The sequence below is a fragment of the Festucalex cinctus genome, chromosome 7 (genome assembly GCF_051991245.1).
Source record: "Festucalex cinctus isolate MCC-2025b chromosome 7, RoL_Fcin_1.0, whole genome shotgun sequence".
NCBI classification, from domain to species: domain Eukaryota; kingdom Metazoa; phylum Chordata; class Actinopteri; order Syngnathiformes; family Syngnathidae; genus Festucalex; species Festucalex cinctus.
Window position 1 is genome coordinate 3,513,775 of NC_135417.1, and position 27,994 is coordinate 3,541,768.

Consider the following 27,994-nt stretch of genomic DNA (forward strand, 5'->3'; position numbering starts at 1 on the left):
TAATCAGAACTAGTTTATGATTTCAAAGTGCTGAACAGAAAATCCAGTGAACCAAAGAGAAAGAAAAAAATCGAACAGGAAACTCAAACCAAAGGACATTGAGAAAAAAAAAAAGAACAGCAACTTCTTCTCTTTTTTTTGTTTCTCTTCTTTGAAAACAATGCACATGTCGTACCACAATATTTGAAAAAAGCTAAAAACACTTCAAAATATTAGTTTTTGTATATTTATATATTTATATATCTATAGAATTTGCTTTTTTTTTTCTTCTTTTTTTTTTTTTTTTTAAATTTCATAATATCACTGCTGCCGTGAGTGTGTGAGTGGATGGGTGTGGGGTCAGACACACAAACACACGAGGCGAGCTGGTTTTTGGACAGCTTAAAAACACACCATGCTTAAGATGCTGGCTTCTCTGACATACACACATTAAGATGCACACACTCACACCGCCACAAGAAAAAAAAATTAAAAAAAACAAAAAAAACAGCGGAATGTTTCTTCCATGGATCTATCTGTCGAGCACCCTCCTCTCCTCTCATTGGGGGGGAGCAGGCCGGGTGTGTGTCGGTGCTTCTTGCCCTTTGCGGGGGCCTTAAGTGCTTCAGAAGCCCATTTCTGTCTCTTATCAGCTCCATATCGAGTAAAATAAACATAAAAATATGAGCATTTCAAGTCTGAGTGAGCAGTCATCAATCATTAGTGCACAGTTTCTCCTCTTAAGCCAGATTTCGCCCTCGTACTTTCGTAGCTCTTTTGACAATATAGGACAAGTCTCCGTTCAAATAATTTAGAGTTTGAAATTAAACCGTTGTGTCACTTCCTTATGTGATGACAAAGCTGTCAAAAATTGCACTTGGAATCAATCAATGTTATTGAAATATTGTGTTGTATGCTCTTTTTTTTTTTTTTTTTTTGTCACCGAGCTCTGACTTTCTGTTTTTTTGGACGGAGTGCATCACATGCACGTTTCCTTTCCCTCCCAGTGAATTTGTCATGTTGCTGGGCTCTCAGTGTGTTTTCCTTGTCTCACAGTGCCTGATTAATGAGAGGGGCGTGTCCCCTGCACCACACCTGCAGTGCATCACCTATTAGGCCTTCATAAGGACTGGGACTCCTTGCAGCCACTGTCGGGTCGTTGCTCCGTCTGCTCACAGCCATCGTCTAGTGTTTCTACTGGTTTTCGCATTCGCTAATTATTATAGTCCGAGATTCTTGATTTTCATCTACGTAAGTTTTGCTACGTCTCTTTTTGTTCCCACTTTTATGTGGCGTGTTTCATAGCTATAGTAAGTTGTTGCTTTCTTGTGTTTGCGGTTTGTAGCCTTCGGGTCTTTTTGTGTTGTTAATTTCCCTCCTTGCAATTTGCAAGCACCTTTTTGTTAACCTTTTTCCTGGCTGTGTCCAGCGCTTTATGTTCATATTCGTGTGTTTTGGTGAATAAAACCTCTCGCTTACTCCTGTGTTCTGTGATTCTGGGATCCACTCTCCGGTCGCACCGGAACCTTAACAGAATTCAGCACAATAGAAACAAGACTAACTTTCTTTTTGTCTTTCTTTGCAGAGAGCAAAAAGTCTTTTTCTTCCTCTATCATTCATCTCAGCTTCCATGTGAAAATCAGAAGTGGCAAAGCATTTTTTTTTTTTTTTACACTGGTAAAAAGTGTCTATTCAATTGATGGTCCTTTGCAGGAATCAAGTTCTCATGTGGTTATCCTGTTGGCATCACAGCAAAGTGACTGTTATTGTCCTCAAACTGGACGTGATGGTTTTTTTTCACCCCTCCGTCCTTCGCGATCAGTAAGGCAGAGTGTCCAGGAACCTGTCAATCAAGGGCGGAGGTGGCACCAGGTCCTCCAGCTTCAGGTAGAAGATCCGCTGAAGGCCCTGAGTCCTCTGGGAGCGCAGCTCTGCCCTTAAACCCAGAATACGACTCAGGGCGGCCGCCGCCTTGGACGACGACGAAGAGGGGCCGCAGCCCAGGTGGTCTCTGAGACAACAAATCACTTTGTTCTGCAGCTCCTCCACTCGCTTGGAGTCCTTCAGGCCCGGAACTTGCTCTATGAAGGACATAAGATACGAATGAATTAAACGGGACAGTAACATTCAGCGTCATGGTGAGTTGTATTGTTAATCATTTGTTTGTATTAGTCTGTCAAAATACATCTTGATGTCAAAGTCAGTCAAAAGTGCAAAAACATTTGGGACCGATTTAGTGCGTTGAAAAAATATCAATGATGTTGATATTGATGAGTTGACTTTGGGTCAAATTTTCTCACATAATCGATGACAAAAAAAAAAAAACTTCATTAGTTCAATCGCAAATATGCATTAGTGCAAGAATCATTACTGCAAATGTTATCATTTGAATTGAATGGGAATTAAGTTGGATAAACTGGAAATTCCCATGGCTGTCCAACTTGTGTATATATTCATGACTTTGCCTGAATTACCTCTTAAAGCAAAACTAAATGTTCATGTTTTTTGAAGTGCCCGAGAGATATGTATTTTTATTTTTTTAATACCAATCCTGATTTTTGGCAGAAAAATTAATGTAAAAAATGTATAATGCATGAAATAACTTTTTTTTTTTTTTTCATGTTATAAGGACAATCATTGTCATTTGTGTTACCAGTAGTTCAAGTGTTATATTTAACACATTTGTGTTGCACTGTTTTTTTGTTTTGTTTTTTTTGTTTTTTTTTAAGAACTCAACCCCCAAATTTTCCTTACACTAATATGATCTATGCAGCTACACTAATCTAAACATGATATTCTGATGAATATTGTGTTTGTGGAATGTGAGTTAAACGGCAAAATCCACCCGTGGCGGCCATTTTGCCACTTGCTGTCGACTGAAGATGACATCACAGTTGCTCAGGTACTCTGACCAATCATAGCAAAGAATATTTTCGGGTTGTCTTATTTGTAATGTTTTTCATTTTTCTTTCTTACTTTTTTTTTATTTTATTTAATATTTTTGGTGTATGTTAAATTTGGCCAAATGAAGAAACACAAAAAAGCACAAAAACTGCCAAAGCTGCTCACTTGAATATTTCCTGTTTGCTCATATAAGATTGCCATGCAAGGTTTTTAGATATGATTTTCCCTGCATTAAAAAAAAAAAAACAATCAAAAAAACATGTTCTTTCTATTTTTTTTTCTACATGCTTTAGTTTGTAAAGCCACACACAATTCCCAGTTAATTGTCTTAAATACTGGGGGCAAAAAATGTCTGAAATGTTATTAAAGTTATTAATTCCAATATCCAACTTGCTTAAAAAAAAAAGTGAAACGTTTCTGGAAATGATTACTTTGCTTTGCATTTCCTCTCAAAGAAAACCAAAAATGTTCATAACAATTCTCATTAATTCCCATCGAAACTGCCCAATTTTTCCCACTGAATACTTCCCCAAAAAAATCCGTCCAAATGGAAAGTTGCTGTAAATGCACTGGACATATTCCATCCCTCTGCAAGCCCAATCAGCTCATTCAGCTGAAAGAGCAATTGCTACATCTTCTTTTATATTGAATTGCACCTCATTAGCCTGTATGGCTCAAGTTCTTAACAGGCTTTAACCTGTCTCACTCACTACAGATCAATACGCAGCCTAACCTAATAAGCCTCCCGCACGCCGTGCGCACGCACACACACCAAACAGATAGATAGATAGATATAAACACTGGCTGGCACACAAATGCTCCCTGCAATTCAAGACATTGACAAAGACAAAAGTGCTCAACAATTAGCTGATTATTCGGCCCTGTGAGCAGCCAAATTAGATTAGAAACACGCGCGTGCACACTCGCGCAAACTAGTGCCCATAGCAACTCCAGTGGCACCCAAACCGAGCTTAATGTGACACTAACTCATTCTGCAGAGCACAGGGTGTCCACCGCCCCCAACACACGCACACACACACGCACACTGACGCACACACGGGCGCTGCAGGGAGGCCGTGGCTCAGACCACTTTGAGATATCCATTATGTGAAGCTTATTTATTGTTTGTTTATGTGGCTCTTTTGTTTGCCGAGTCACTCCAGCCCGCCTTTCAACGAGTCTTTCAGACCTACGCACTCGCTCCCCCCCCCTTGTCTCTCTGTGTGTATGTGCGGTGGGACGGGGGGTAATCGATGGCTGCCTTTCTACACAGGCCACTCTGAATTGGTCGATGGCCCGGTTGCTCTGGCAGTGGTGGCGCTGAGACGCCGGCGCAGAGCGGAGCTCCGTGGTGTGCTGGTCGATGGGGCGCGGAGTTAAGTGCTCCCCCAGAGAGAGGGGCTTGTGTTGGCGGCTTTAGTCAGAGGAAGTGAAGGTGGTGGCGAAGGGCCGGGGGGGCTGGAGGTAAATAAAGCAGGCGTCGAGGGGAGGACTTTATGTGTCACATATTTATATTAAGAATTAGACATTCATGTTGTATTTGCATGGATACATTGAAATTTGGCTTTACGGAATCAGGATTTTTCGGCCGATCAGCGATCAGGAATCAACAAAATGGGGAAAAATGATAATGATCACTGATTTGATCAGAAGATGGAGCAATATATCAATTTAAAAAGCTTTTATATTTATTTCTATTTTGGGGATAGAGACTGGCCCAGAATTAGCGAAAGCTGACGTATAACTCATGCAATTAAAATTTATAGAAAAAAAAAATCTTTCTCCAAAAAAAAGTGCTGATTAACACAAAATATAAAATTAATGGTTTACTTTCGCAGAGCTAATCAATGACATCATTGATTGATCCAGCAAATTAAGACATTACAGCCGATTACCGATTTTGCATAAAGTGCAAAATATTGTCCAATCATGATCTAGATGTTCAGATCGGTGTAAAGTCTAATTGAAATGTAAAATGCATTGACTTGAAAACAAAAAAATAATAACTTGTATACGCACTTCAAAATGTTTGCTTGTTTTGTTACCTTATTCTTTACTGTACAACCGATATTTATGTTTATGTACAGCACTTTCGATACAGCAATGCCTGTTCTTAAAGCGCTTTATAAATAAAGTTGAGTCAAGTTGAGTTGAGAAATCATATATTTTTCTTTCTGAAGGCTGACTTGCAGCCAATCACAAGAAGGAGTCATGCCATATCACCTATGACAAAACTCCAAGCTGCGTAGGCAAGCTCCTGATTGGTGGGCTTTAAAGTTCGTTCCTGGTTCGCTGCTGTCCTCGACTTCCTCAATCGTCAGTTTTGAATGTTGTGTTTACAAACAGCAACGGGAAAACGGAAGCATCTTTAAGTAATTGCTTGATATACCCGATATATCAGCTCGATCAATTTATCTTTGTAGCTCAATAATGTTTGTTTCACTTTCTCTCCCAGCACTCCCAATTTCATCATTTAAAACTTTATTTTACATTTGCAGTCCTCTCCCATCTTTTCCATGATGAAAACCATCAGCACTAAAGCACAAAACTCTCTTTTAAATATGGAAATCTTAGACTTTTTCACAGCCTTATTCAGGGTCAGGCGCTCTCATGTTAAACCACATTTCTCCATATTGGATCCAGATTTAACATAGAGAATCCTTTAACATAACAGATGCACTGTGAAATGGGCTGTCATTTGTTTTGCACTTATGTTTCTGTTCCCTCATTCTGGGTGCTCATGAAACTACATTTTTTGCTAATTAAACCTTAAACATTGATTGTCGCTGGTTGAAAAGTGTTTAAGCCAATTTACAACACACTTCCTGCTTCTCTTTGGTCCAAGCTTGCACATGCTTTCTCTCTGCTACATGTTTGACACATGCACATTGATTAGAGAGGCAGGTGTCAGGCAGGTGCAGCAGGTGTTATGGGTATCAGGTTCTTGTGTGTGCGTGCGTATTTGTCTTCGAGGGGATTCGTCCACCTGATCGCTGTCACATTCAATCAGCCACACATAAGCGACAAGCGGAAATGTGAGGCTAAAAAGATGGTCAAGATCACCTTCCATAGTTTACTGTTTTCATATACTGTATGTGTATTTTTCATGATCATTTTATACCCTCTGTGTGTTTTTTACCTGTAAGCAGGACGAGTGCGGCCAGGCAGGCGAAGGCGGAGGCGTCCAGGTTTAGGCTCTGGAGATGGGTGGAGAAGTCCCGGATGGAGTCCAGCCACTCTCCGAAGCCGCGAAGGCACTGGAACCTGTGCAGCACCAAACCGTTACAGAACACCAGCTTGTCCTCCGACAGCATCGACCTGGGAAAAAGTCGGGAAAAAATGTAAGTTGTTTAGCTTTAGGGATAATGTAAACATGCAAACTCCAAACAATGGAAGACCAGAGCCAACATTCAAACCCAGAACATCAGAGCTGTGAGACAGACATGCTAACCACTATTCCTTCAAGCTATTATAGATAGATAGATAGATAGATAGATAGATAGATAGATAGATTAAATTATGCATTATGGTAATTATTACAAGGTAATATTGTGATATGATTAGTACACTACATTAAATGGGGAACAGGTGATCTCGTGATTAACATATCTGCCTCACAGTCCTGATGTCCTGGGTTCGATCCTTGGCTACAGTACTCTGGCTTCGTCCCACATTCCAAAAACTTGCACGTTAGTTTAGATAGATGGATGGCTAGCTAGCTAGCTCGATAGATAGCTCGATGCTAGCTAGCTCACTAGCTAGCTCGATATATAGTTAGCTAGCTAGCTAGCTTGATAGATAGATAGATAGATAGATAGATAGATAGATAGATAGATAGATAGATAGATAGATAGATAGAGTTTCCATTTATATCCCTCTTGATAAACCCTTAAATATAATGGACTGCTGGAGTCAAAGAGCAATACTTAGTTGGCAGCCTATGCATTCACACTCAATTTGGACCAACATCCAACACCGCCATGCAGCCGATTGAGATTGCGTTTTCCAAATGATCGCGTTTTGAAACATTCCCGCATGTATGAATTTCAAGTGTTTTGACCGCTGCGTGCGATGAAAATATGTCTTAATGAGGAAATGAAAAGGATTCCTTCAGTTACTCATGACACAGGACCGAGAGGGAGCGGGAGAACGAGAGCATGTGTATGAGCGAGGGCTATAAAGCGCTCTTTATGAGTGCCTGACTAAACAGCATGCTTCCTTCTTATTAGGAGCCTTCATAAATAGACCCCCAAACAAAGGGAAGACAGATGGAAGACAGGTAAAATGAGCTAAAATACAACGCGTACTTGGGGAAAACAGCTGAAACTAGAAGCAGCTAAGAAAGTTGAAATCTCATAGAATAAAATCTTAACCTGACCTACATTTTGGCATGTACTGTAAATTAGAGTGGAAACTGAACTTCCCCTTCAAGGTCAATAATAAGATAATCATCTTATTGTACCCTTTTCAAATAATGACGTCTGCAGACTTTGAACAGTCCTTAACGATAAAACTTCAATGATCCATTTGTTATACCACTTCAGGCCTCGACCGTCTGGGGTTTTCCCATTCCGCCCAGTTTACCACCAGCTATTCGCTTTCATACTGTTGTTTTCTGTTATGTTACTAACTGATTTCTTAGTCTTCACTTTAGTTTTGCAACAAGACAACACTAATACAATTATCATAATGTACTGTGCATACAGATACAGATAGAGATATTTCTCATTTTCAAGCTCTCTGGAGTGTTAGGGATATCACTATATACACTCTAAAAACAGTCGAGTCAAAAATGGGCCGACCCTCTACCTGGGTCAATTTGACAACTTTTGAGAAAAAAAAAGAAGTCATTTTGGATAAAACAAGCCAGAAAGTTGTGTCAGATAGTCTACTTGGGTCAGTTTGACACAAATTTCTGGGTTGTTTTGCACTCCAAAATCAAAAACAAAAACAAACAAAAATGGGTCAATCTGTACAAAACAACCCATAAATGTTGGGTCAGATCCTCTACTTGGGTTAATTTGACCCAACCCTGGGTCAAAAATTGGGTTATTTTGAATAAAACAACCCAGAAGGTTGTATCAGAGCGTCTACTTCGGTCAGTTTGATACAACTTTGGGTCGAAAATTGGGCAATTTTCTATAAAACAAATTGGGTCAATTTAACCCAATTTTCAGTGTTGTTTTGCACCAAAAAAAAGTCATTCTATATAAAAAAAAACCCCATAAAAGTTGGGTCAGATACTCTTCTTGGGTTAATTTGACCCAACCTTGGGTCAAAAATTGGATAATTTTGTATAAAGCAACCCAAAGTGTTGGGTCAGATTGGGTCAATTTGACTCAATTTTCTGCGTTGTTTTGGGGGAAAAGAGGGGTAACTGTATACAAACAACTCAAAAAGTTGGGTCAGATCCTCTTTTTGGGTCAATTGACCCAACTTTCTGGGTTGTTTTATACAAAATGACCCAATATTTGATCCAAAGTTGGGTTAAATTGACCCATAAAGTGAATCAGTCCATTTTTGATCCATAATTAGATAACTTTTAACCCAACTTTAAAAAAATAAATAAAAATTAATGTTTCATTTATTTATTTTTTTAAGAGTGTATAATATGACAAGTTAAGTCAAGGAGTAATACAGCAATTATAGAAGCTGAAATCATGCGATTTGGAAAATTCTAAGTTAAGGCTCGAATCGATTCCTCAATTATTACAATAGTTGTTTATATTTGTTATTAATCGATTAATTTTGACGCCTCTACTGATTGTTAAATGAGACTTTTTTTTATTGACACTGCTGTCAAAGGGAATGCTCATGTGGGGATTTTTATGTTCTAACTCTCCTCAATGTACAAAGATTCTTTGTACTCCACGTGAAAAGTGTCTTCATATACTGTAACTTGAATTACATGAATTCATAAAGTGAAGCATGACATTCAACTATTACAATTTTTTTTATTTTTCTGTTAATATTTTTGTGCTAACAAATGCAAGTAAGTTCCATTTAATCATAGTGATTAGGTTGAAAAGCTTCTACACTGGTGAATTAATCATCACACAAACAAAAAATATACCATAAAGTTTACATGGGATTTACGTCTAATATATTTATGATTTAAACCAATTTCGGTTTGCCTGTAATCCCCACGATGGAATTACAACCCTCAGTGACACGGTCAAACGAAAACATTCCAAAGAAGAATCTGGAATGTGTGATGCCAAACTTTGGTTTAATCAGATGAAATGCATTACTACTGGGAAAAATCTGCAATTTGTAGCATATTAAAGCAGATTTCCACCAACGCTCGGATGTGACGCATGTATCTAAGGACGCCCATGTGCCAATAAAGCACCGAGAGTCCACATCCACGTAATATACGACTGGATTTCTGCCACACATTCCGCTCACCCCTGACGACGCCGTCGCCACGGCAACCCACCCCTGACCACAGAAACGGTTTGGTGACGGGGTTGCTTGTACGGCGGCGGAGGAGCAAATTTACTCGCACGCACGCACACCACTGACGAACATGCAGACATACGCTCGCACGAGGGGGGCCTGAGTTCAACGCGGGGTGAACGTAGCATCAGCGCTTAATAGGGGCTGCATGGCGAAGCTCTCACCGTGCCATGTGTATGTGCGTGCGTGTGAACGAGGTCGCCATGAGTCCTGTGTTTGGGGTGATTCACAGTCCCAGCCTGAGCCTTCCCCTCCTGCTGGAACTGTGATGCCACCGCCCATCTTCTACCCACCCTGCACCTGGACCGAGCAGGGTGCAGAAGAACAAAGTTGTACATCATCAGTGTGTGTGTGTTTGGGTGAGTAAGTGTGTCTGACTGTGTTGGTTTTCTGGCCCAAGACGACAGCCGGAACAAAAGGATGAGCTTGTAGGCCGAGCCCCCTCCTCGCCATAAATTTTATCAGCCGCATGCCTTGCCAGGGCAGAGCGGTAACCCCGGGCGATGCCGAGGCTCGAGATGACCCCGGGGGAGTCCTAATGGCATCAAGCAGTCGTATATGAAATTAAGCCTTTTTTTTTTAAAGTTAAGTAAGCATGAATTTCCTGCCTTAACTTGTCAGCTTGACCTGCTTTTTTAGAGGTTCCGATCATGTCAATTCTAGAAACAACACGCACACAAAGCTCGCTTGTGCGTCACACATCAGGCGAGCGGAACTCTGTGGGTGTAGCTGCTGTCACAGACACCGACTCCATTCATAATTCCATTTACATGGATGACCATTCAGCTCCAGATACGCCAAAACAACAACACACTTACAAGCTGTACAGTACTTTCCACTAAATATTAGGCAGTCTCCCTCGTTATCCTTTTTTAAAACAGGTCTTAAAACACATCTGTATTCTTTGGCTTTTGGCGCACCATGTGACTTGTTCTTGGTGTTTTGTGGTGTGTATGATTTTGATGTTTAGTCTACTTATTTATGTATTCATCTCTTTATTCACTACTTCTTATTTATTTACTGATGTAAAATGTATTTACTTGTTAAAAACAAAACAAAAACAAAACTGTATTCGCACTTCAAAATGTTTGCTTTGTTCTTGTTTGCTGCAAAACCGATGTTTGTTTATGTACAGCACTTTGTATACAGCAATGCCTGTTCTTAAAGCGCTTTATAAATAAAGTTGAGTTGAGTTGAGTTGAGTTAGCTAGCTAGCTATGCCTACAACCTGAATATGCATCTTCCCTTCAGATAGTCCGCTGGTGTGGTCATTTTAGAGTGCCTCGTTGTCAACTGTGAGTGCTCGCACGGAGAAAGGCAGAATCGTGAATATAGGGGGAAAATAGTCAGACTTGATAGCCCGCATGTGGACAGGAGCTTCGGACTGGCGTGGCCGCTTTAGAGCGCCTCGTTGTTGCGCATTAAAAAGCCCTATGATGACCTGTTAGGATTGGCCAACCACAGTTCCATAGATAATCTAATCTAATCTTACTTGTTGTTAATTTCTTCTCACCTGTGAGCCAATCGCAAGACAAACAGCTCCAGGAAGGCGGAGTCTATCAGCAGGCTCTGATCGTCCCGCTGGAGCTCGGAGAAGCCTGGCAGCCGGTCGGCCCAGCAACGCGTGGTCTCCATCGAAATGGTGAGGAGCCTGTAGAACAGCTGGATGTGCTCTGCGTCCGAGGAGGAGGACGGAGGGTCGGCAGCGCTGAACTGCGAGACGGTGAGAAACGGACGTTAGTTTCTGTATGGAGCGTCTCACTGGGCACATTTGTACCCTCGCAGGGTTACCTGGCTGTAGTCAAGGTCGTGGGGCGTGCAGTGCGAATACGCCCTGAGCAGAGCGGAGACCAGGCTGAGGGGTGGCGAGGGAGGGGCCACCTCCGTCTGCAGGGGGCTCTTTGGTTTGGAGGGCAAACGGCCGCGACGCCCCTTCAAGCTATCGGTGCGTACCACTGGGGAGCGGAAAGAGGCAACAGGAAGTGTGAATAATAAATTACCTGTTTGGCGTACTGATCCGTGTTGACACAACATGCATGTCCTCAACATGATAAGTCTGTTATCGGTATTTTTTACAGGGGTGCAAACGTGATTGAAAGGATGAGATTCTGCACAGGGGCCCTGCAGCATTCCCACACTGAAAGTTAACAGCCAGCAGGTGGCAGTGTGAGTTGTTGCTGTAACGCTTGATGTGGGAGAGAGGGGGACTAATTTTCAGATGTTATATGTGATTATACTTAGAGACAAATAATATAATATAAAAATTATATAAAAAATAAATATAAATATAATTATATTATAGTTTTATATAAATATAAAAAAATGTATCCTATTCAAAAGCGAGAATATAACTAATTACTTTCCCATAAAAGTAATTGAATTATTTTTTCATTGCTCCTTCATAAATGCGATAAGTCATCAAGGAAAGTAATTGCTACTAATTGAGTTTTTTTTTTATTTTTTTTTTATAGACCAGTTAAATAGCATAGGTAGACGGTACTTTATTTAGTTCAATATGTATTGGACTTTAAACCACAACTGGAAGAAATACTAATATTAGTATTCTCTTCACTATACTAAAAGTTACAACACCAATTAGTTTTGACTCATTGTTTTTTTTTTTTTTTCACACAGCTTCCAGACAATTGTCTCGTTAATTTGTTTACAATCACGTTTTAATTTGCAAATGTGATATAATGTTATATTCATATTTTATATTTAGACAGGCCTTGTGGTTTTTTTCTAAGTTTCTAAACAACTTTAAAAGTAGCTTTTTTTTTATAGGTGCTTATTTTTGGTGATTGGGGTGTTGCTAGGGTACTATGAAAAAGTTGCTAAATCCAGCACCAAGAATGCTAAATTGGCCTCAATCAGAGATTATCTCAGAGTCAGATCTGTTTATTGTCTAAGAAATATGAAAATCCCTGAATGTGATATATTTACATTAGAACTGAATGTGAAACTATATCAATACAAATGTGGGCACTTGTATTCCTTTCACTCATGCAGGTTGAAAATTATTAGGCAGGCACATTGCAAAGGCATAATTCAGTGAAGGTTAGTCGTAAAATTTAATGACGTCCACAAAACAAAAGAAAATTATTCACTTTCGAACACTTATGTGAATGACTGAGGCTCATTTATCATAACATTTTATGTCGATCATCAACAAGCAGAATGTGATTAATTTCTGGTCCAAATAATTTGTTGCCATAGAAAAGTTGGTCAGACTTTTGCAAAGATAAATCATTACAAAAAAGACCTATAATGTATATAATAAACTGAAAAAAAAATCTTTGAGATAATGTGGTTATAAAATGAACCAATCACATTCAAACTCAAGATAAACACTGCCTCTGATTAACCCAAAATGTATTTCAGTTGTTCGTGTATAGGCTTATTCTGACTTTTCTATTTATATTTATCAATGGTTTGCCATTTGGAACTGTTCATAAGTCACATTCAGACTCATGTTAAATTGGATTCAGCACACACCTGACACCATTTACAGTGTCTCTGATTAACCCAAAATGAAGTCCAGTTAACATTTTTTGCATTAACATTTTTTTGCTAATGCAGGCTGATTATTTGGAACTGTTCATAATTCCTTCCACCTTGACTAAAGCCGCAATTCCAACTGAAGAAAAACCCGCCACCACCATGCATCACTGTAGTGATCGGATTATTTTGGTTTGTTTGTGATGGTGATGATTCATACCAATAATCTGGTCAAATCTGAGCCTTTTTCCTCACCTCCTAAAGTCAACAAAAGACTGATTTTCATTTGTTTCTTAAACATTATCTCGAGGGATTATCTTGTGGGCTGATCTCCAAAATCGATCATGGTTCACAATCGTAAGTGTTAAACAGGCTTAATATTTACGATCAACATAGGTTTGTTAAGAGTCTTCCTACCTTCTTTGACCATGCCAACACTCAGACACTTCTGGAAGCGGCAGTACTGGCAACGGTTGCGTCTCCTCTTGTCCACAGGACAATTCTTACTGGCCAGACACACATACTTGGCGTTCTTCTGCACGGTGCGCTAGAGAAGGAAAAAAAAAAAAAAAAAGACCAAACGGACATTCCGATAATCAGCCTCCAAACACAATCAACCACCAAATATTTGATATGTTAAATTCAATTCAAGCTCTCCTCTCCTTCGCCGGCAAAAGAATGAAAGCAGAAGCTCGCAGGTCAGTTTTTAATTACGCGCTGAAAGGCGACGCTGACATCAGTATAATTAGATAAAATTAATTTCCCAACAAGCGTCGCCTGCAGGGGGGACAATTTTATTAGCGCGGGGCCCGACAATGGCGGCCGCGCGCGTGGCGTGCTGAGGAGGCTCCCGCGAGACAGGCGGCAGGAAGGAAGGAGCTGCGTGATCAGATTGTTTGTGAAGCTCGCGGGTCAGCTCGTGGCACCTCGGGGGCCTCGCGGGTCGCGCCTCTCTCAATGGGCCCCGAGGGAGCTGTTTTCTCCTCGGCTGGTTCGCGCGATTATTACTGACCTTATTAAAATGAAATCAGAAACGGGCCGCGTGGGGACCGTGTGCGCTTCTCGCCTGGACAACAATAACAAAAATGGTCGTGATCGTCTTTAAAGGAATTCTTCTGCATATCATAAACAATAAAAGGTTGGGGGCGGATGTCACAAGATGAGCGATACTGTATATGGCCACGTCCAATTAACTCATTGACTGCCATTGACGGAAAAAGACGTCAAATAATGCATTTTTGCTGGGCTGGCAGTGAATGTGTTAAACACAATGTGCCAATATATTTTGTGATTATATTGCAGCATCCTTTTTTCCTTTTTTCTTTTTTTAAGGCAAATTTTGCTTAAAAATCCGTCAATTTTGGTTACATCTCATCTGAACTCATTGACTGCCATTGACGGAAAAAGACGTCAAATAATGCATTTTTGCTGGGCTGGCAGTGAATGTGTTAAAGGGGTTTACTGTAGTTGTGAGTGTGTTTTCCCTCAATGAAAAAAATGGGGAGATACAGCATAAACAAACACATCCATCCAACCATTCGTCACAGGCCAATTTGGATAAAAAGTTGCAAAACATGAAGAAACTGTAAATAATTTAATATTTAAAAAAATATTTGTTACATATTTTTATTATATAATTAAAAAATAATAATTTCATAAAATGTAGCTGTGAAACAAAATTGACTGTGATTCAGGAATAAGCGGTCAAGAAATGGATGGATGGATGACTGTGATTCAACTTACAAACAAAAGTGACTTGGGATGTGATTGGACTTACAATCGGATTCGACTTACAAACATAAAATGTAACTTTGAAACAAAACTGACTGTGATTCGACTTACAAATAAAAGTGAATTGGGATGTGATGCGACTTACAAACAAAATGTAATTTTGAAACAAAAATTGACTGATTCGACTTAGAAGCAAAAGTGACTTGGGATGTGATTCGACTTACAAACAGATTCGACTTACAAAAAATCTCTTGGTACCCATTGTGTTTGTAAGTTGAGGACTTCCTGTACATGCTTTTCCGTGGAAAACAATGTTTAAAATGGACACATCAAAAGCTAACTGTGACAACACTTTGGACAGATATAATTAAGTTGTTTGAACTAAGATTTTGTGTTTTTTGTTTTATTTACTGGTATGTAAATCAAATTTAGAGGACAATTGTGCGCTGTTGACTTTAGCCTGTGTATAAAATGCCCTTGACATTTAAATGTTTGCATACAAGAACATCCCTAACTTGATGATTATTACCATTTTCAACAAGCCAACACGACACATTGGCACAAATGGAAATCTTCATTCTTCTTTAACTAATATGTCCAATTAGAAAGCCCCGCGAGTCGACCATGTCCGCACCTCCTGGCTGATTGATAGCACACCAATTATTGCATATGCTGCGGCGCGATTGGCGGGATTGACGCATAATGGGGTCCTAATGCCATATGTGAGCCGTTTCCATGACGTCCCACCATCCCCATGTGAACGTCTTACATCTCATTCAGTGGTCAGTAATGCGTTTACACTGACCACCTCAGTGTCTCGTTTTCTCTTTTACGTTTCATAAAAATACCACATAGTGACACATGTTAGGTGGTAGTGGGAAAGGAGACATGAGAGGGTGCTCATTGGTCCAATCCCCATAAGTGAGTGCTGCTTCTCATGTCCGTGTCCACCCGTGTGTGTGTCTGCCTGTGTTTGTTGTGGTGACTTTGCTAACTAAAGCAGGTGGAATGTGTACGGCGTCTCAGCAGAGGTGTCCTTGGTGACCTCGATTAGACTGCATGCGCAGACACGCGCATTGAAATAACCTCAATCGACTTGAATGCAATTTAAATAATAAATTAAATTGATTATTGAATGTAGCGTAAGCCACAGAGGGAAATTTCTCAACATCTGAACTCTCAATTGTGAGCGACTAAATTGTTTAAGTTACAAAAGCATCAGAAAGTGAAACGAGTGCAGCTCTTGTGTGGGAGAGACTTCCTTTAAGAAAAAAAAAACAAGAAAACAGACAGGGTAAATGTTGATTTGGATTAGTTAAATGGACTATATTACCGAACGAGGAGCACGCACGCTGAGGGTGCTGTGGGAGCAGCACAGAGGCATGCAGAGGCGGATTCTTGACATGTAACATGTGCTAATAGCCGTGGTTTAAATGAAAAGCCTTCGGGGACTTTCCTCCCCGCCTCCCATCCTCTGCTTCTTAATCAGGGGCAATCAGAGGTCTGAGCTCTGTGTCCGTCAAGTACAAGTTGGCGCAGAGCAGATTTATAGCTTACAGATTTAATGTGTTTGCTTTTCTGAACTGATTCGATTGTTTCCAGTATGGAAAACACAAGAGCACATGGTGATTCCCCCCCCCCCCCCACACACACATTAATGCTTACACGATTTTAGTCAATAACAGCCTCGATAAAATCAGGTTACTCTAAAAACAGAGTTCAACAGTGAACTCCAAAATTCTGAACAAGCCAAACCAAATTAATGGACCAAATTTTTCCGCCTAAGTAATAAAAGAAGAAAGGCTAACTTATTTGAGAGCTCGGATTAATTCACTGTGAAAATGTGTTTCAAACTGCACTGATGAACTAACAGTCATTTCACATGCTAATAAGTCTCCCGCTATAATTGATTCATCATCTATTTTTAAGGGACAATAAAACCATTATGTTAATAGGGTTTTCCTGATGATATGGAAAAGAACATGTGTACCATATGCATGTTTTAGCAGATGTGATTCCGGGAACAAATTAAGCGCCTTCAGAATTGCTGTGTTATAAATGCACAAATGTGATGGCTGGCTTCAGCAGTAAGTGTGCATGAGAGGAAACGAGGCTTGATAGGCAGTACAGCAGCAGACAGACAGCCCCCGGCCGTGCCGCAACCAGACACTGCTTTCATTAATTAGTAAATAAAAACAAATAGTGAAACTAATTGAAAAGAATGATAATCATTTACACCGACCAGAGGCATTATTCAATTAGATCCGCCATTTGTTCTCGCTTTCTTGCTTTGACTCTTAATTTTGCTCTCTTGCAGCCGGCAACAATACAGGAAAATAGAATAATAATCATTATATGTGTTTATGAAATTATATATATTTTGGGAAAAAAAATAAATGCAATTACACTTTTTATTTAGAGTATAGCCAATTTACAGTATTAGGTCCTTCTTTAAAATCTAATAATATCCATTACAGGAGCCGGATCAAAATTCAGAACACTGTGTAAATAAGGGTATTCATTTGTCAATATGTGTATTATTGTGCCTGTAGTTTAACGGAATGTAACTGCAATGCATCTTTTAGAGAGTTTGGTGCACAATTTATAGAGTACCGGAAAGAGTAAAAGTAAGCCTGACTCAAAACCGTCTTTTGGTTACGTATAATAGAGCACTAACTGTGTGTATTTTTGTGGTCTCATGCTACGTGGAATATGTGTTATACTCAATTTATAAAGTGACTCATATCAAAAGCGCCGCATCTAATTTTGCGCTCGCTGGTTCAAAACAAACGATCGGAACAATATTGTATAAAGACGAATGTCGTTTGTAAAATACGCTGACTGTATTTCATTTGGAGTGTCTGTGCATTAAGGTGGCGGAGGTGGGGGATTTTTTCTTGGTTGTCTTAGAGAGAGCGTGTGTTCTCACATAAATCTCACACACACACATGCACACGCACACACACAAGCCATGCACACACTATGGCCACTTGGTTGCCGGGAGCGACGACCCCTGTGGGTGTTCTGTGCTTTCATAATGACTGCGCAGACAATTTAGAGTGGGGCTCAAGGTTGGGGCGACTGAAGTCAAATACAAGAAAATGACTAAATGGACTACAGGTTATAGCTTGTTTGTCCAAATACTGCCATATTTTCAGGTTGAATGAACACCTGCCAGTGTGACATGTCCATTTTTTTGGGGGTTTTTTTTTCGGAGTGATGGTAGGCCACATTAATTTTAAAATGATCACCTACTTGTCTGGCACAATGCAAGACTTTGTTACATTGCGTAAAGAATAAAGATAACATATGTTGTACACGTAATGTGGAATTAGTCATGTGTGTGAAGAAGTGAGCAGGTCCTCTATGACCTCTGACCTCAGGGCCTAAAACTAGGTACAGTGGTGCTTTGAGATACAAATGACACGACTTATGAGTTTTTGGAGATATGGGCCATAGTTCAGCAATTTATGCTTTTTAAAAAAAAAATTTATTTGCTTTGACTTGCGAGCAACAATTTGCGATACAAGTGCAGTAGAGTGCCAGTGAACTAAACTCACTTCATCGCAAGCAGCAGTTTGGAAGATACAGTTGTGTTTGAAAGATTACATAAACTAGGCCAGGGGTATGTAAACTTATGAGCGCACTGTGTGGTGAGAAAAAGGCTTACTTTCCATAAAATCCAAAATACTGTGGCAATTGTTTTGATATCTTCAGAGGTTGAAGTTGCGCATGTGAATTTTGGTGACGATTCGTATCGTTTTTGTGTCATTTAGCGATGTTTAGCTTTGTACATCTACAGTTGGGCTCATAGGTTTTTATACCCCAAGAGTATGTAAACTTTCAAGCACAACTGTATTTAAACACAAACTGTCCATCAACGACAATATAACAACACTCACATGCATATTTTGAGAGCAGCTGGAACGGATTAATGGCATTTCCATTCATTTAATTGGAAAAAGATGATTTGAAGTGTAGTCACGGTAATAATTGAATTTGTTCTTGCGTGAGTGTGAGTGTGGTTTGCCATGTGAAAGTGCACACTAAAAAGTGCTGGATTGTTTTCTTAACCCAATTGTTGGGTAGCTGCTGTTTTTGAGCAGATTGGGTTATTTGTTTACACAAGGTTGGGTTGATTATTTTTGACCCAGCAGATTGGGTTGCAGATTGGATGTGGGAAGATTGAAATGATGAATCTGGTCGCCGATTTGGACAGGTTTACTGAAGTTGAAGTACATTTACGTAATATTAAATGTCGGATAGCCAAGTGGGCCAAAATGGGTGCGTTGTGTTAGGAACGGCAATTATGTGAGTGACTTCCTATAGCAACCGATCACTCATAAACATTTGGGTCAAAAATGGACCAATCCACAACTTGGGTATATTTGACCCAACTTTCTGGGTCAAACAATTGGGTCATTTTGTATAAAACAACCTGAACAATTGCGTCATTTTGTACAAGACAATCCAAAATTTGATTGTTAGCCCAATTTTTGGGGCTTTCCAAACCAGGAAGTTTGGTCAAATTAACCCAAGCAGTGGATCGATCCATTTTTGTACCTATATTGTATTATTTTTGACCCAACTGTTTTTAAGAGTCCTGTGAAGGGAAAGTTGCTTCTTAGAAAATGGTGGTGATAAAATGATCCTTTGATCCTTGTTGGATCAAAATCTTGACCCAACGTGCTTGGTCCAATCCTCAACCCACTGTTTTGGGTTTAACTAACCTAGCATTGGCTCAGTCCCTTTTGGACCGAGCACTGGGTTGTCAATGTCACACAATTTGGGTTACTTATGATCCAGCATTTATTGGTGTTTTTGTATTTTATTTACCTTGAAGAAGCCTTTGCATCCCTCACATGTGCGGACACCATAGTGCTGGCAGGCGGCGTTGTCCCCACACACGGCGCAGGTGCCTTCTCCTTGGGGACCACGTGGCGGGGGCGAGGGCAGGCTGTCCCCGAGTAAGGGCCCGCAGGGGCCGAGAGCCAGAGAGCGGAACGCAAGGCTGGTGCCCCCGGCCCCGCGGTGCAGCTGGTACATGGGCTGCTGCTCCATGGGCGGGCCGTGAGCGTGGGAGACCGAGGAGGACGACGAGGAAGAGGAGGAGGACGTGCGGACCAGGCCTCCCCCTAGACTCTCGTAGCCCCCTACGCTGCCCCCGCTGTGTGGCGGCGAGTGCTGGTAGAAGTGCGGAAAGCGGGGCGACTTGAGGGAGCCCGCGTCCAGGGTTGAGCCCATGGAGTGGGGGTGCGACGGCGGGACCAGGGAATGCTCCTCCCACAGGAAAGAGGTGCCAGGCTGCGGGGGCATGGAAGGGGTGGTGGGCGTGGAGGGGGGGGACTGTTTAAAGTACATGGCGGAGGAGGACAGGGCCTCCAGTTGCGGCGCCGTCGGGTAGCTGTCCTCCTCCTTCTTGATGGCGGGCCTGTGCGGGGGCATCTGGTAGAGGCAGGACGACTTGGGCTCGTAGCCCCCCTCCACGAACACATTGAAACTGGGCAGGGAGGTGGTGGCGGCCGCCGCGGAGATCTCGCCGCTGCCCAGGTCCAGCTTGGTGTAGTCGGAGGTCATGAGGTCAGAAGCGTAGCTGTCGCCCTGGTAGCCGAAGGACTGGCCTGAGTAGGCGGAGCCTGGGGCGGTGGGCCCGTACTGAGCCTGCACACAGGGCATGTCTGTTGGGAAAACACAGCACACCAGGACAGTTAAGAGACATCGCGATACATGGGGCTGTCATGTTAGCAGAGTCATTAGTCAGGGAGAAGCTAGTTAATCATTTTTTTGAACAGAAGAGCAGGATTTTAACAAGGATTGATGTAGCGCAGCAGAGTGAGGCCAAGAGCTGTGAGACAGACATGCATACATGGGGATTAACTGTAAAAAAAAAAAAAAAAACTGCACAGCTCACAGTTGTCCAAATTGTTGTGTTCCTGTATCATCATTCACGCCCTGCTGTATTGCGGACTTTTAAGCGATCGTTTTGACAGATTTCTACATTTCAGTTTTTTCTTAATGTTCCACAGTCAACGTCAACTGGTAAATAAACAGCTTGAAGAAAGCACACATCCCCTCTAATTAGGAGAATTCTGCTAGCAAGAGAGTAAAAACTGGCGCTAAGGCCCACCAGACACTCTGTGACGTAGCCCAATGCAATTGAACTGGACAAAAAATGCAGTCAGCCACTCACACATAAACAACAGAAAAACTATGTTCCCTGGTGTTCTTATCAGGAAAAAATGTTTTGAGGCACCCTATATATTACTGTACTTTTCTTCTTCTTTTTTTTTTTTTTTGGAACAGAACCAGAGACAACACAGAAATGAATTGCACTGGCCACTAATAATACAAGGAGAGCAAATGAATGAGAAATTAAAGAGTTGATGTTTGAGAAGCTCTTGACAATGATCATCCCTATAAGTGACTGCACTTGTGTGCTGTGTTTTAGGGACAGAGACTCCCCACACTTCGCTTTTTAGCCACATTAAAGAGGAAGTCAACTCCCCCAAAATGCATTGACAATAATATATTCTATGCAACCCCACTAGTCTAAATGCAGTATTTTGGTTAATATTGTATTAGTGGAATATGAATTAAGCAGCAAAATCCATGCAGGTTTTTTTTTTTGTTTTTTTTTGTCAGTATCAGAAGGCGGCCACTTTGCCACTTGCTGTCGACTGAAGATGACATCACAGTTGCTCAGGTCTCAGGTAACAACCAATCACATCTCATCTTCAGAAAACAGGTGAGCTGTGATTGGTCGTTGCCTGAGCTGTGAGCAACTGTGATGTCATCTTCAGTCGACAGCAAGTGGCAAAATGGCCGCCTCCCAAGATACATAAAAATGGTTGGATTTTGCTTCATAACTCATATTCCACAAATGTAATATTAATCAGAATGTCATGTTTATACTAGTGAGGTCACATGTAACATTTTATTGTCAAGAAATGTTCAAGGTTGACTTATACTTTAAGTATTATTGTCAAATACAGAACCGTATACTGCATAAGGTGCATTAGTCCGACTTGGCAACAGCTTCCTGGATCTTACTCTTACAATTGGCCACTTATGGAAACTAGTTAAGGACCCATTTAAGCCCAGTTAGTTCCAATATGTTTAAAGTGTGTGGGAGAGGTAAACTGTAATATTTATTCTTACATTTTCTTTCAATATTTTTGATTTTCACCTATCACCTACCACCCGAACAGGCGTTCACTGTACCTCACACAAGAAATTTGAACACTTTTATTTACGCCAGTCTCTGTAGTATAGATGTTAGGGGTGCCTTCTGATTATCCATCAAAAATGAATCAAGTTAGACAAGTTCATGACCTTTGTGTGTGGTTTAGTGAGTCGCTAAAGCAAATAACGTTAAATAATAGCAGCACGTCACGATGGTGCTGGATGCTTGCACACGCACGCGCACGCCAGCGCAGCTAAATGCAGCAGACGCCAGTCGCTATGACTTCCTTCTGATTCGATCTGGACACAGCCACACTTGATTTATGTGTTTAGCGTATAGCCTTATCAGACTGCTTTGCGTCATAGTACACCTGCACGTGTGTGTCTGTGTGTGTGTGTGTATGAGCGTCAAGTGTCAACACAGCCACTCGAGCATTGACACCCTCATGCGCACCGTGTGCCGTAATAGCCGCCGTCATGTTTGTCCAGTCAAATACGGGACATATTAGCCTGGCTGTGGGTAAAGCACTTACAGATACTTCCATCCACTTACACACGTGCAGACTAGGGGCTTCAAAGGCTGTTTAACTCATTGACTGCCATTGACGGAAAAAGACGTCAAATAATGCATTTTTGCTGGGCTGGCAGTGAATGTGTTAAACAAAATGTGCCAATATATTTTGTGATTATATTGCAGCATCCTTTTTTCCTTTTTTCTTTTTTAAGGCAAATTTTTCTTAAAAATCCATCAATTTTGGTTACATCTCATCTTAACTCATTGACTGCCATTGACGGAAAAAGACGTCAAATCATGCATTTTTGCTGGGCTGGCAGTGAATGTGTTAAAGGTCACAAGGTTTAATAAAAGGTACAAAAACTGTTGAGTTTGAAGTTGAAAGCTGGTGACGCCCAATGATGGACAGCAGCGTTACTCATGGCGGAAATGGGCGGGGAGGTACATTAATTTGCGTCTTTATAAGACAATGACATTATTCCTGAAGGGCAGCGTTCCTGTTGGGCCTTGAAAAGCTCAAGTATGACTCACACAAACACGCACACATGCACAAGCACACACACACAATTACATAGAATAGAGAGAATGGAATCCTTCTCGATGCAGTAGCTGTACAGTAAATGCTGTAGAGTAAATTTTACTCTAAACTGAGTCGATTTAGTCCCACTCTAATTTACACTTGGAAGAGGGTAAAATAAAAATAAATAAATAAATAAAAAAGTCACTCAAGGGTTGCGGAACGAACTCACGACTTTCAGCTTGGGAGACTGCCACTCTACCACCTGAGCTGTGCCACTCCAAGAGGAGATCAAAAACATTGTTTATGGCCTCTTGCCGTTACGAAGATTCCAGCTGCCATGAGCGATATGCTTACAAACAGTAGGAGCTGCGTGGCTCAAGATTTGATTGGCTGGCTCCCAACCTGAAGTTGTGGGTTTGTTCCTCATCCCTTGAGAGACTTTTATTTATTTATTTTATTCATTTATTTATTTTTACTGTCTGCCAAGTGCAAATGTATCTAAATACTTAGAGTGCGACAAAATAGACTCAGTTTAGAGTAAAATTTACTCTACAAAACATAATTTTATGTTCTTTCCCAAGTTCTTTAAAATAATACTGAGAGGCTTTATCACGAGGGGTCAAAAAAAATAAAAAATAACATACAATAGAACCTCTAAGGTCATAAAATTCCGAATTTGACCAACATTTTGAGGAAAACCCTGTCTGTAAAGTTGTGCAAAACTTCCACGGTCAAACTATTTGCATACAATGTGAGAATTCAGGTAAATGAGCATTAACAGTTACTTCCACATATGCATTTAGATTGAGTTTTTATGGATAGTCTATCGTTGGATACTTTTTCCACCAACACAAAACTAGAGAAGAGCACATTTTTTTTTTTTTCAGTATTGTTTTAACAAGACTAACCACTCAGTCAACAATATTGAATAGAAAAGACAACAAAATCAGACTACCTGACTACCTGTACACTATGAATTTATTCCGTTGCCATTACGCTGAAGTGTATGCGTGCTTTTAAGTCTTTGGGCTCTATTTTCATGACGGGCAGGAATCCTGCGAGGCATGTGTGCGGTTAAATCTAATGTTGGGAATTTTGCGGATGAGCGCTGGACATTTGCAAGAGGGAGGGCTGTGCCGCTATGGGAGTGGTCGCAGCCGACTTCGATCATGGCCAATCAAAGTGGTTGGATGGACGATAGGAAATCATGTTTTCTATTTCAATTATTTTCTATGGGAAAATGATCTCTGAAAAGAAACAAATGTGGTCAACCAACTTGTGATAAATTTTCGTGGCTCCATACGTTTTACTCAGCATTCACAGAGATCTTGCACCACTCCCGCAGCCTTCTGCTATGCAAGATGTTTGTTTGTTTTTTTCTTCAGAAAAAATATGTGAGAGAAAATAGAAAGGGCGCAGCGGCGAGGAGCTGTGGCTCTCGCGCCAGTAGCTGGAGCCTCAGGTGGATTTTGTCACATGCACCTGTTGTGTCACATCGCTTTATGTACTCGCGGCGAGATGAAGGAATGAAGGCGGCGTCAAACAAAAACATGTAAGCTGACCTTAAACCGCAGCGATAGCCTCAGGTGAGGAGAGACACTTGTGACTTAAGTGTGTGTGTATGCAAATACATTCCTGCTTGGGTGTTAAGGATGTAAACATGCACCCGTGTATGCTCATTCCTGTCAAAAACATAGACCAGCATCTCATGAGAAGAGAACCAGTAAAACCACCTCATTCTGGTTTGGCCTTCCATACGGAGCCACACACACTCCATTTTTTTTTTTTTTTTATTGTTGGGGTGTGTTGGTGTATGCGTGCAAGCAAGAGGACAGACCCAAGCAGAGTGAGACACACGAGTTGTGCAGCAGTATAGCAGCGAGGTGAAGGGAGACAGTCTCTAACCTCGAGGTGCGCATTTCAACTGGACAAACTGCAGCTGTTCCAATAACTGAGTGCGCTTGTTCATTGTCAGAATGCCATAGATCTAACAAATAAAACATGGAGGTTGCACACATCAGTACAAAACAAATTTCATACATTTTTTGTGATTTTTTTTTTAGGGTTGTTGTTTGCAGTTGAATTGCATCAAACAGAAAAGCAGACGCTGTCAGTCATTGTAAAATGATAACTGAGAGCTCATTGTTTGACACGAGATGAATTATAAAGCCTTGGGATTTATGAGAGAAGAAAACGTTACAACTTATTATATTACTGTAAATAATTGCTCAAGCATGAGATGATGTGGCATATTACTCTCGTTTGTTTGCCTAATCAGTCAAATGTCAGATCAGTCTGCACTTGCCACTCACGCGCGCACAATCACACGCAAAAACAAAAACAAAAAAAGGCAATAAACAAATCGGACTTAATTCCAAAGAAAGAAAGAAGGAAAGAAAGAAAAAGAAAATGCAAGGTGTGCAGCGAGGGTGCAGCCTACCTGGCGTGAGAGCTTCGCGCTGAATGGTGCTGGGTGCCCGGGCGTGTAGGGTGGCGTGGCTGCGGCCGGGTCGGTGCTCCTGAAGCGGGCAGGGCTCGTCGGGCTTGGCGGAGGAAAACTCCAATCGCCGGGACTGCGAGCTCGGCTGGGGGCACTTTTCCGAACCTGTGCCTGCAGGAGAGGAGTACATAATTGTTATGCTCCCAAACTTTAAAAACTGTATTTTTTTTTTTTTACTATATTTTGCAATTAAGACCCACAATGAACCCTAACATTAAACTTGTAAAATTAACAACTCTTTCAGACTTCTTAACTAATTTCGCGCCTATATAGTCAACAAAAAAAAACTATCTTTTCAGTTTTCAGCAGGTAGGAGTGCAAAAACTTTCAGTGCGCATACAAACGCCTAACGTGACCACAAAACAACCCATACAAACCCAGAGAAGTGCACACTTTTCTAAAAGCATCGGAGTGTGCAAGAAGCTGAGGGCGCTCGCTTCTGATCACCACCGTGTTGGTCTGCTGGGGGTTCATCCAGAAGGGGAGGCTGACGGCATGACCCAACGCATGCATGCATGCATGTATGCAAAAGAAGAAAAAGAGGAGGAGGAGGAGGAACCCCGGGTGCACCGTGCGCCTCCGGCTGCCTCTCTATGTAGTCGGACGCGCTGTACACTGGGGATTTCAAGGTTTGCAGCGCCCCCTTTCCGTCACACACGCCTTCTTGTCAACCCTGAAACGGAGATTCTCCAAATTTGCACCCTCTTGACCTGTAACCTCCACACTTGCACTATTGACTCTTACATACATTGGCTAAATGGGAGCTTTCAAACACACTGCAAGCAACGTAGCGTATTAAATTCACTGCCTTTGACAAGTATACTTGTCAATTGTATTTTTTAGAGCGGTGCTAAATGGGGGCGAATCTGAGCATGCTCCACTGGAAATATCAAACTTGGAAACAACTTTACTGATGCCCAACCACATGACATCATTTCCCCATTTTATACGAAATAAACACAGTTTCAGAGTGCATGGGAGAAATGGCTGTATTTTGGCAAACCTACATTTTTCTGCTGTCAATTATAAAAGAACGGGACGGGGCAAAAAGTAGGGAGTCTATTCTGTTATTTGGGAGATTCGGTTTATATATAATTATTGAATGTAATATCACGTGAGTATTGACAATTTTAAAATTTTCTAAAATGACTGGCAGTGAATGAGTTGTTGCTTTGGGGAACTCCTCCAACCTTCATGCAGGAGCATAATAAATACTTATTGTATTCCACTTTGAAGGCGGAACGAACTCAAGTGAAGCTCATAACATCGTGTGGCTTTTAGATAAGTATCGCACATGCACATTTCGGCTCCAATTTTGGTTCCTGCCCAGAAAGTTGTCATAATAACGCTGTCATTTGTAAATAAAGTACACAACAAACTTGATCTTATACGCCCAAATGCTTGGTCATCTTTAATTAAAACAAGTTATAATGAACTTTATGACGCCAAATTGCAAAAATGTTGACTTTGAATCGGTATGTGGCGAGCTCTTCTTTGGCTCAGCACGCAGCAAGCTGTAACCATGAGAGCCGCACAGAAGCCGCAAAACACGCACCCCGGAGCGCCGGTAACCGCCCGGTGCTGACTCGCCTCCCTTACGCCAATAAAAGCCGGACAGCGGCAAACAGAGACATTTCTAAAGGGGCGAGAAAGTGATGCGTACCACCACTCACAATACTGCAGTCAGAAAGTGGCACTTTGGGTGAACTTTTAGTAAAGATGTCAAAAAGACAAAGTGATAGAAAAAAAAAGATTAATTTGATCGTACTTTTTGTTGATTGATCTGTGCACGGTAGTTATAAAGCTTTAATGTGGATTTAAAACGCTGGTTTTAAAACGTAATAATAATAAAGCCTTTAAAAAAAAAAAAAAAAGTATTTCTTCTATGAGGCATCTCATCTCCATGACAACCGGAGACCATCTGCATGCAAAAAGAAAAAAATAAAATAAAATAAATGAATGGAACTCGTCTCAGAGCCGACTTATCAAAACGTTTACTCGCACTCAAGGCGAACGTCTGCGGACCACCGCTTGAACGTCATAATAATCGGACGTACTAATGAACAATTTACTTACTGCTTTGCTGTGGAGGTTCCGTCTTTACTTGTGATGACAAGCTCGCATCAAGTATCCTTTTCCCATCCACGATAATCACCAAAAAGTCGAAAATGTAAGGGAAAAAAGAAAAACAGAAAAGAAAATTGAAAGAAAAAAAAAAAAATGGATTGTGGAAAAACGCGGTAAAAGTTTCTTGTTTCCTCTCTTATTGTTTTGTCAAAAGTAGTCTGAGTGTTTCTCAAAATGAAAAATAAAAACACCTGAGTGTTTAAACGAGCGTCCTTCCCCTTACGAGCGCCACTTTGGAAAGTGTGCACTTTGTTTATGCGCGCCGTCTGAGGGAAGAAAGTCAAATAGTGCATTTATGTGGGCTCAGCCTCCACTAGAGCGCCTGGTATGCGCTACGTCAATGTGACGCCATGGGATAGGTGACGTCACTCCAAGTAGACCGCTCTCTCTCGAACTCGCTAGTCTCCCTTTCTCTGAGCACACACACAAACACAGGAGCAGAGCGAGCGAGAGAGAGAGAGAGAGAGAGAGAGAGGGGGAGTCCGAGCCAGATGGTTGGTTTGATGGTTGCAGACCATTGGAGACCGTTGGAGACCCTCGCTGGTGGGCGGTAGGGCAAGCTTGCATACATTAATGATCA

At 41.2% G+C, this 27,994-nt stretch overlaps 1 protein-coding gene across 2 annotated transcripts; it reads right to left on the minus strand.

The window, feature by feature from the left end:
* On the minus strand, positions 1 to 27,533 carry nr4a3 (nuclear receptor subfamily 4, group A, member 3). 2 transcript variants are annotated; one of them, XM_077527956.1, is made up of 8 exons: positions 27,364 to 27,533; positions 25,228 to 25,398; positions 19,408 to 20,249; positions 13,258 to 13,387; positions 11,134 to 11,297; positions 10,856 to 11,055; positions 6,023 to 6,201; positions 1 to 2,060 (listed from the first exon to the last, which is right to left on the minus strand). In XM_077527956.1, exons 3-8 carry the CDS (start codon positions 20,245 to 20,247, stop codon positions 1,798 to 1,800), a joined length of 1,776 nt encoding a protein of 591 aa, XP_077384082.1. In that variant the 5' UTR covers positions 20,248 to 20,249; positions 25,228 to 25,398; positions 27,364 to 27,533; the 3' UTR covers positions 1 to 1,797. The 2 variants fall into 2 exon arrangements, with proteins under 2 accessions (XP_077384082.1, XP_077384081.1); XM_077527955.1 differs by lacking the exon at positions 27,364 to 27,533 and having other exon boundaries at positions 25,228 to 25,371.
* Positions 27,534 to 27,994: the final 461 nt, after the last annotated feature.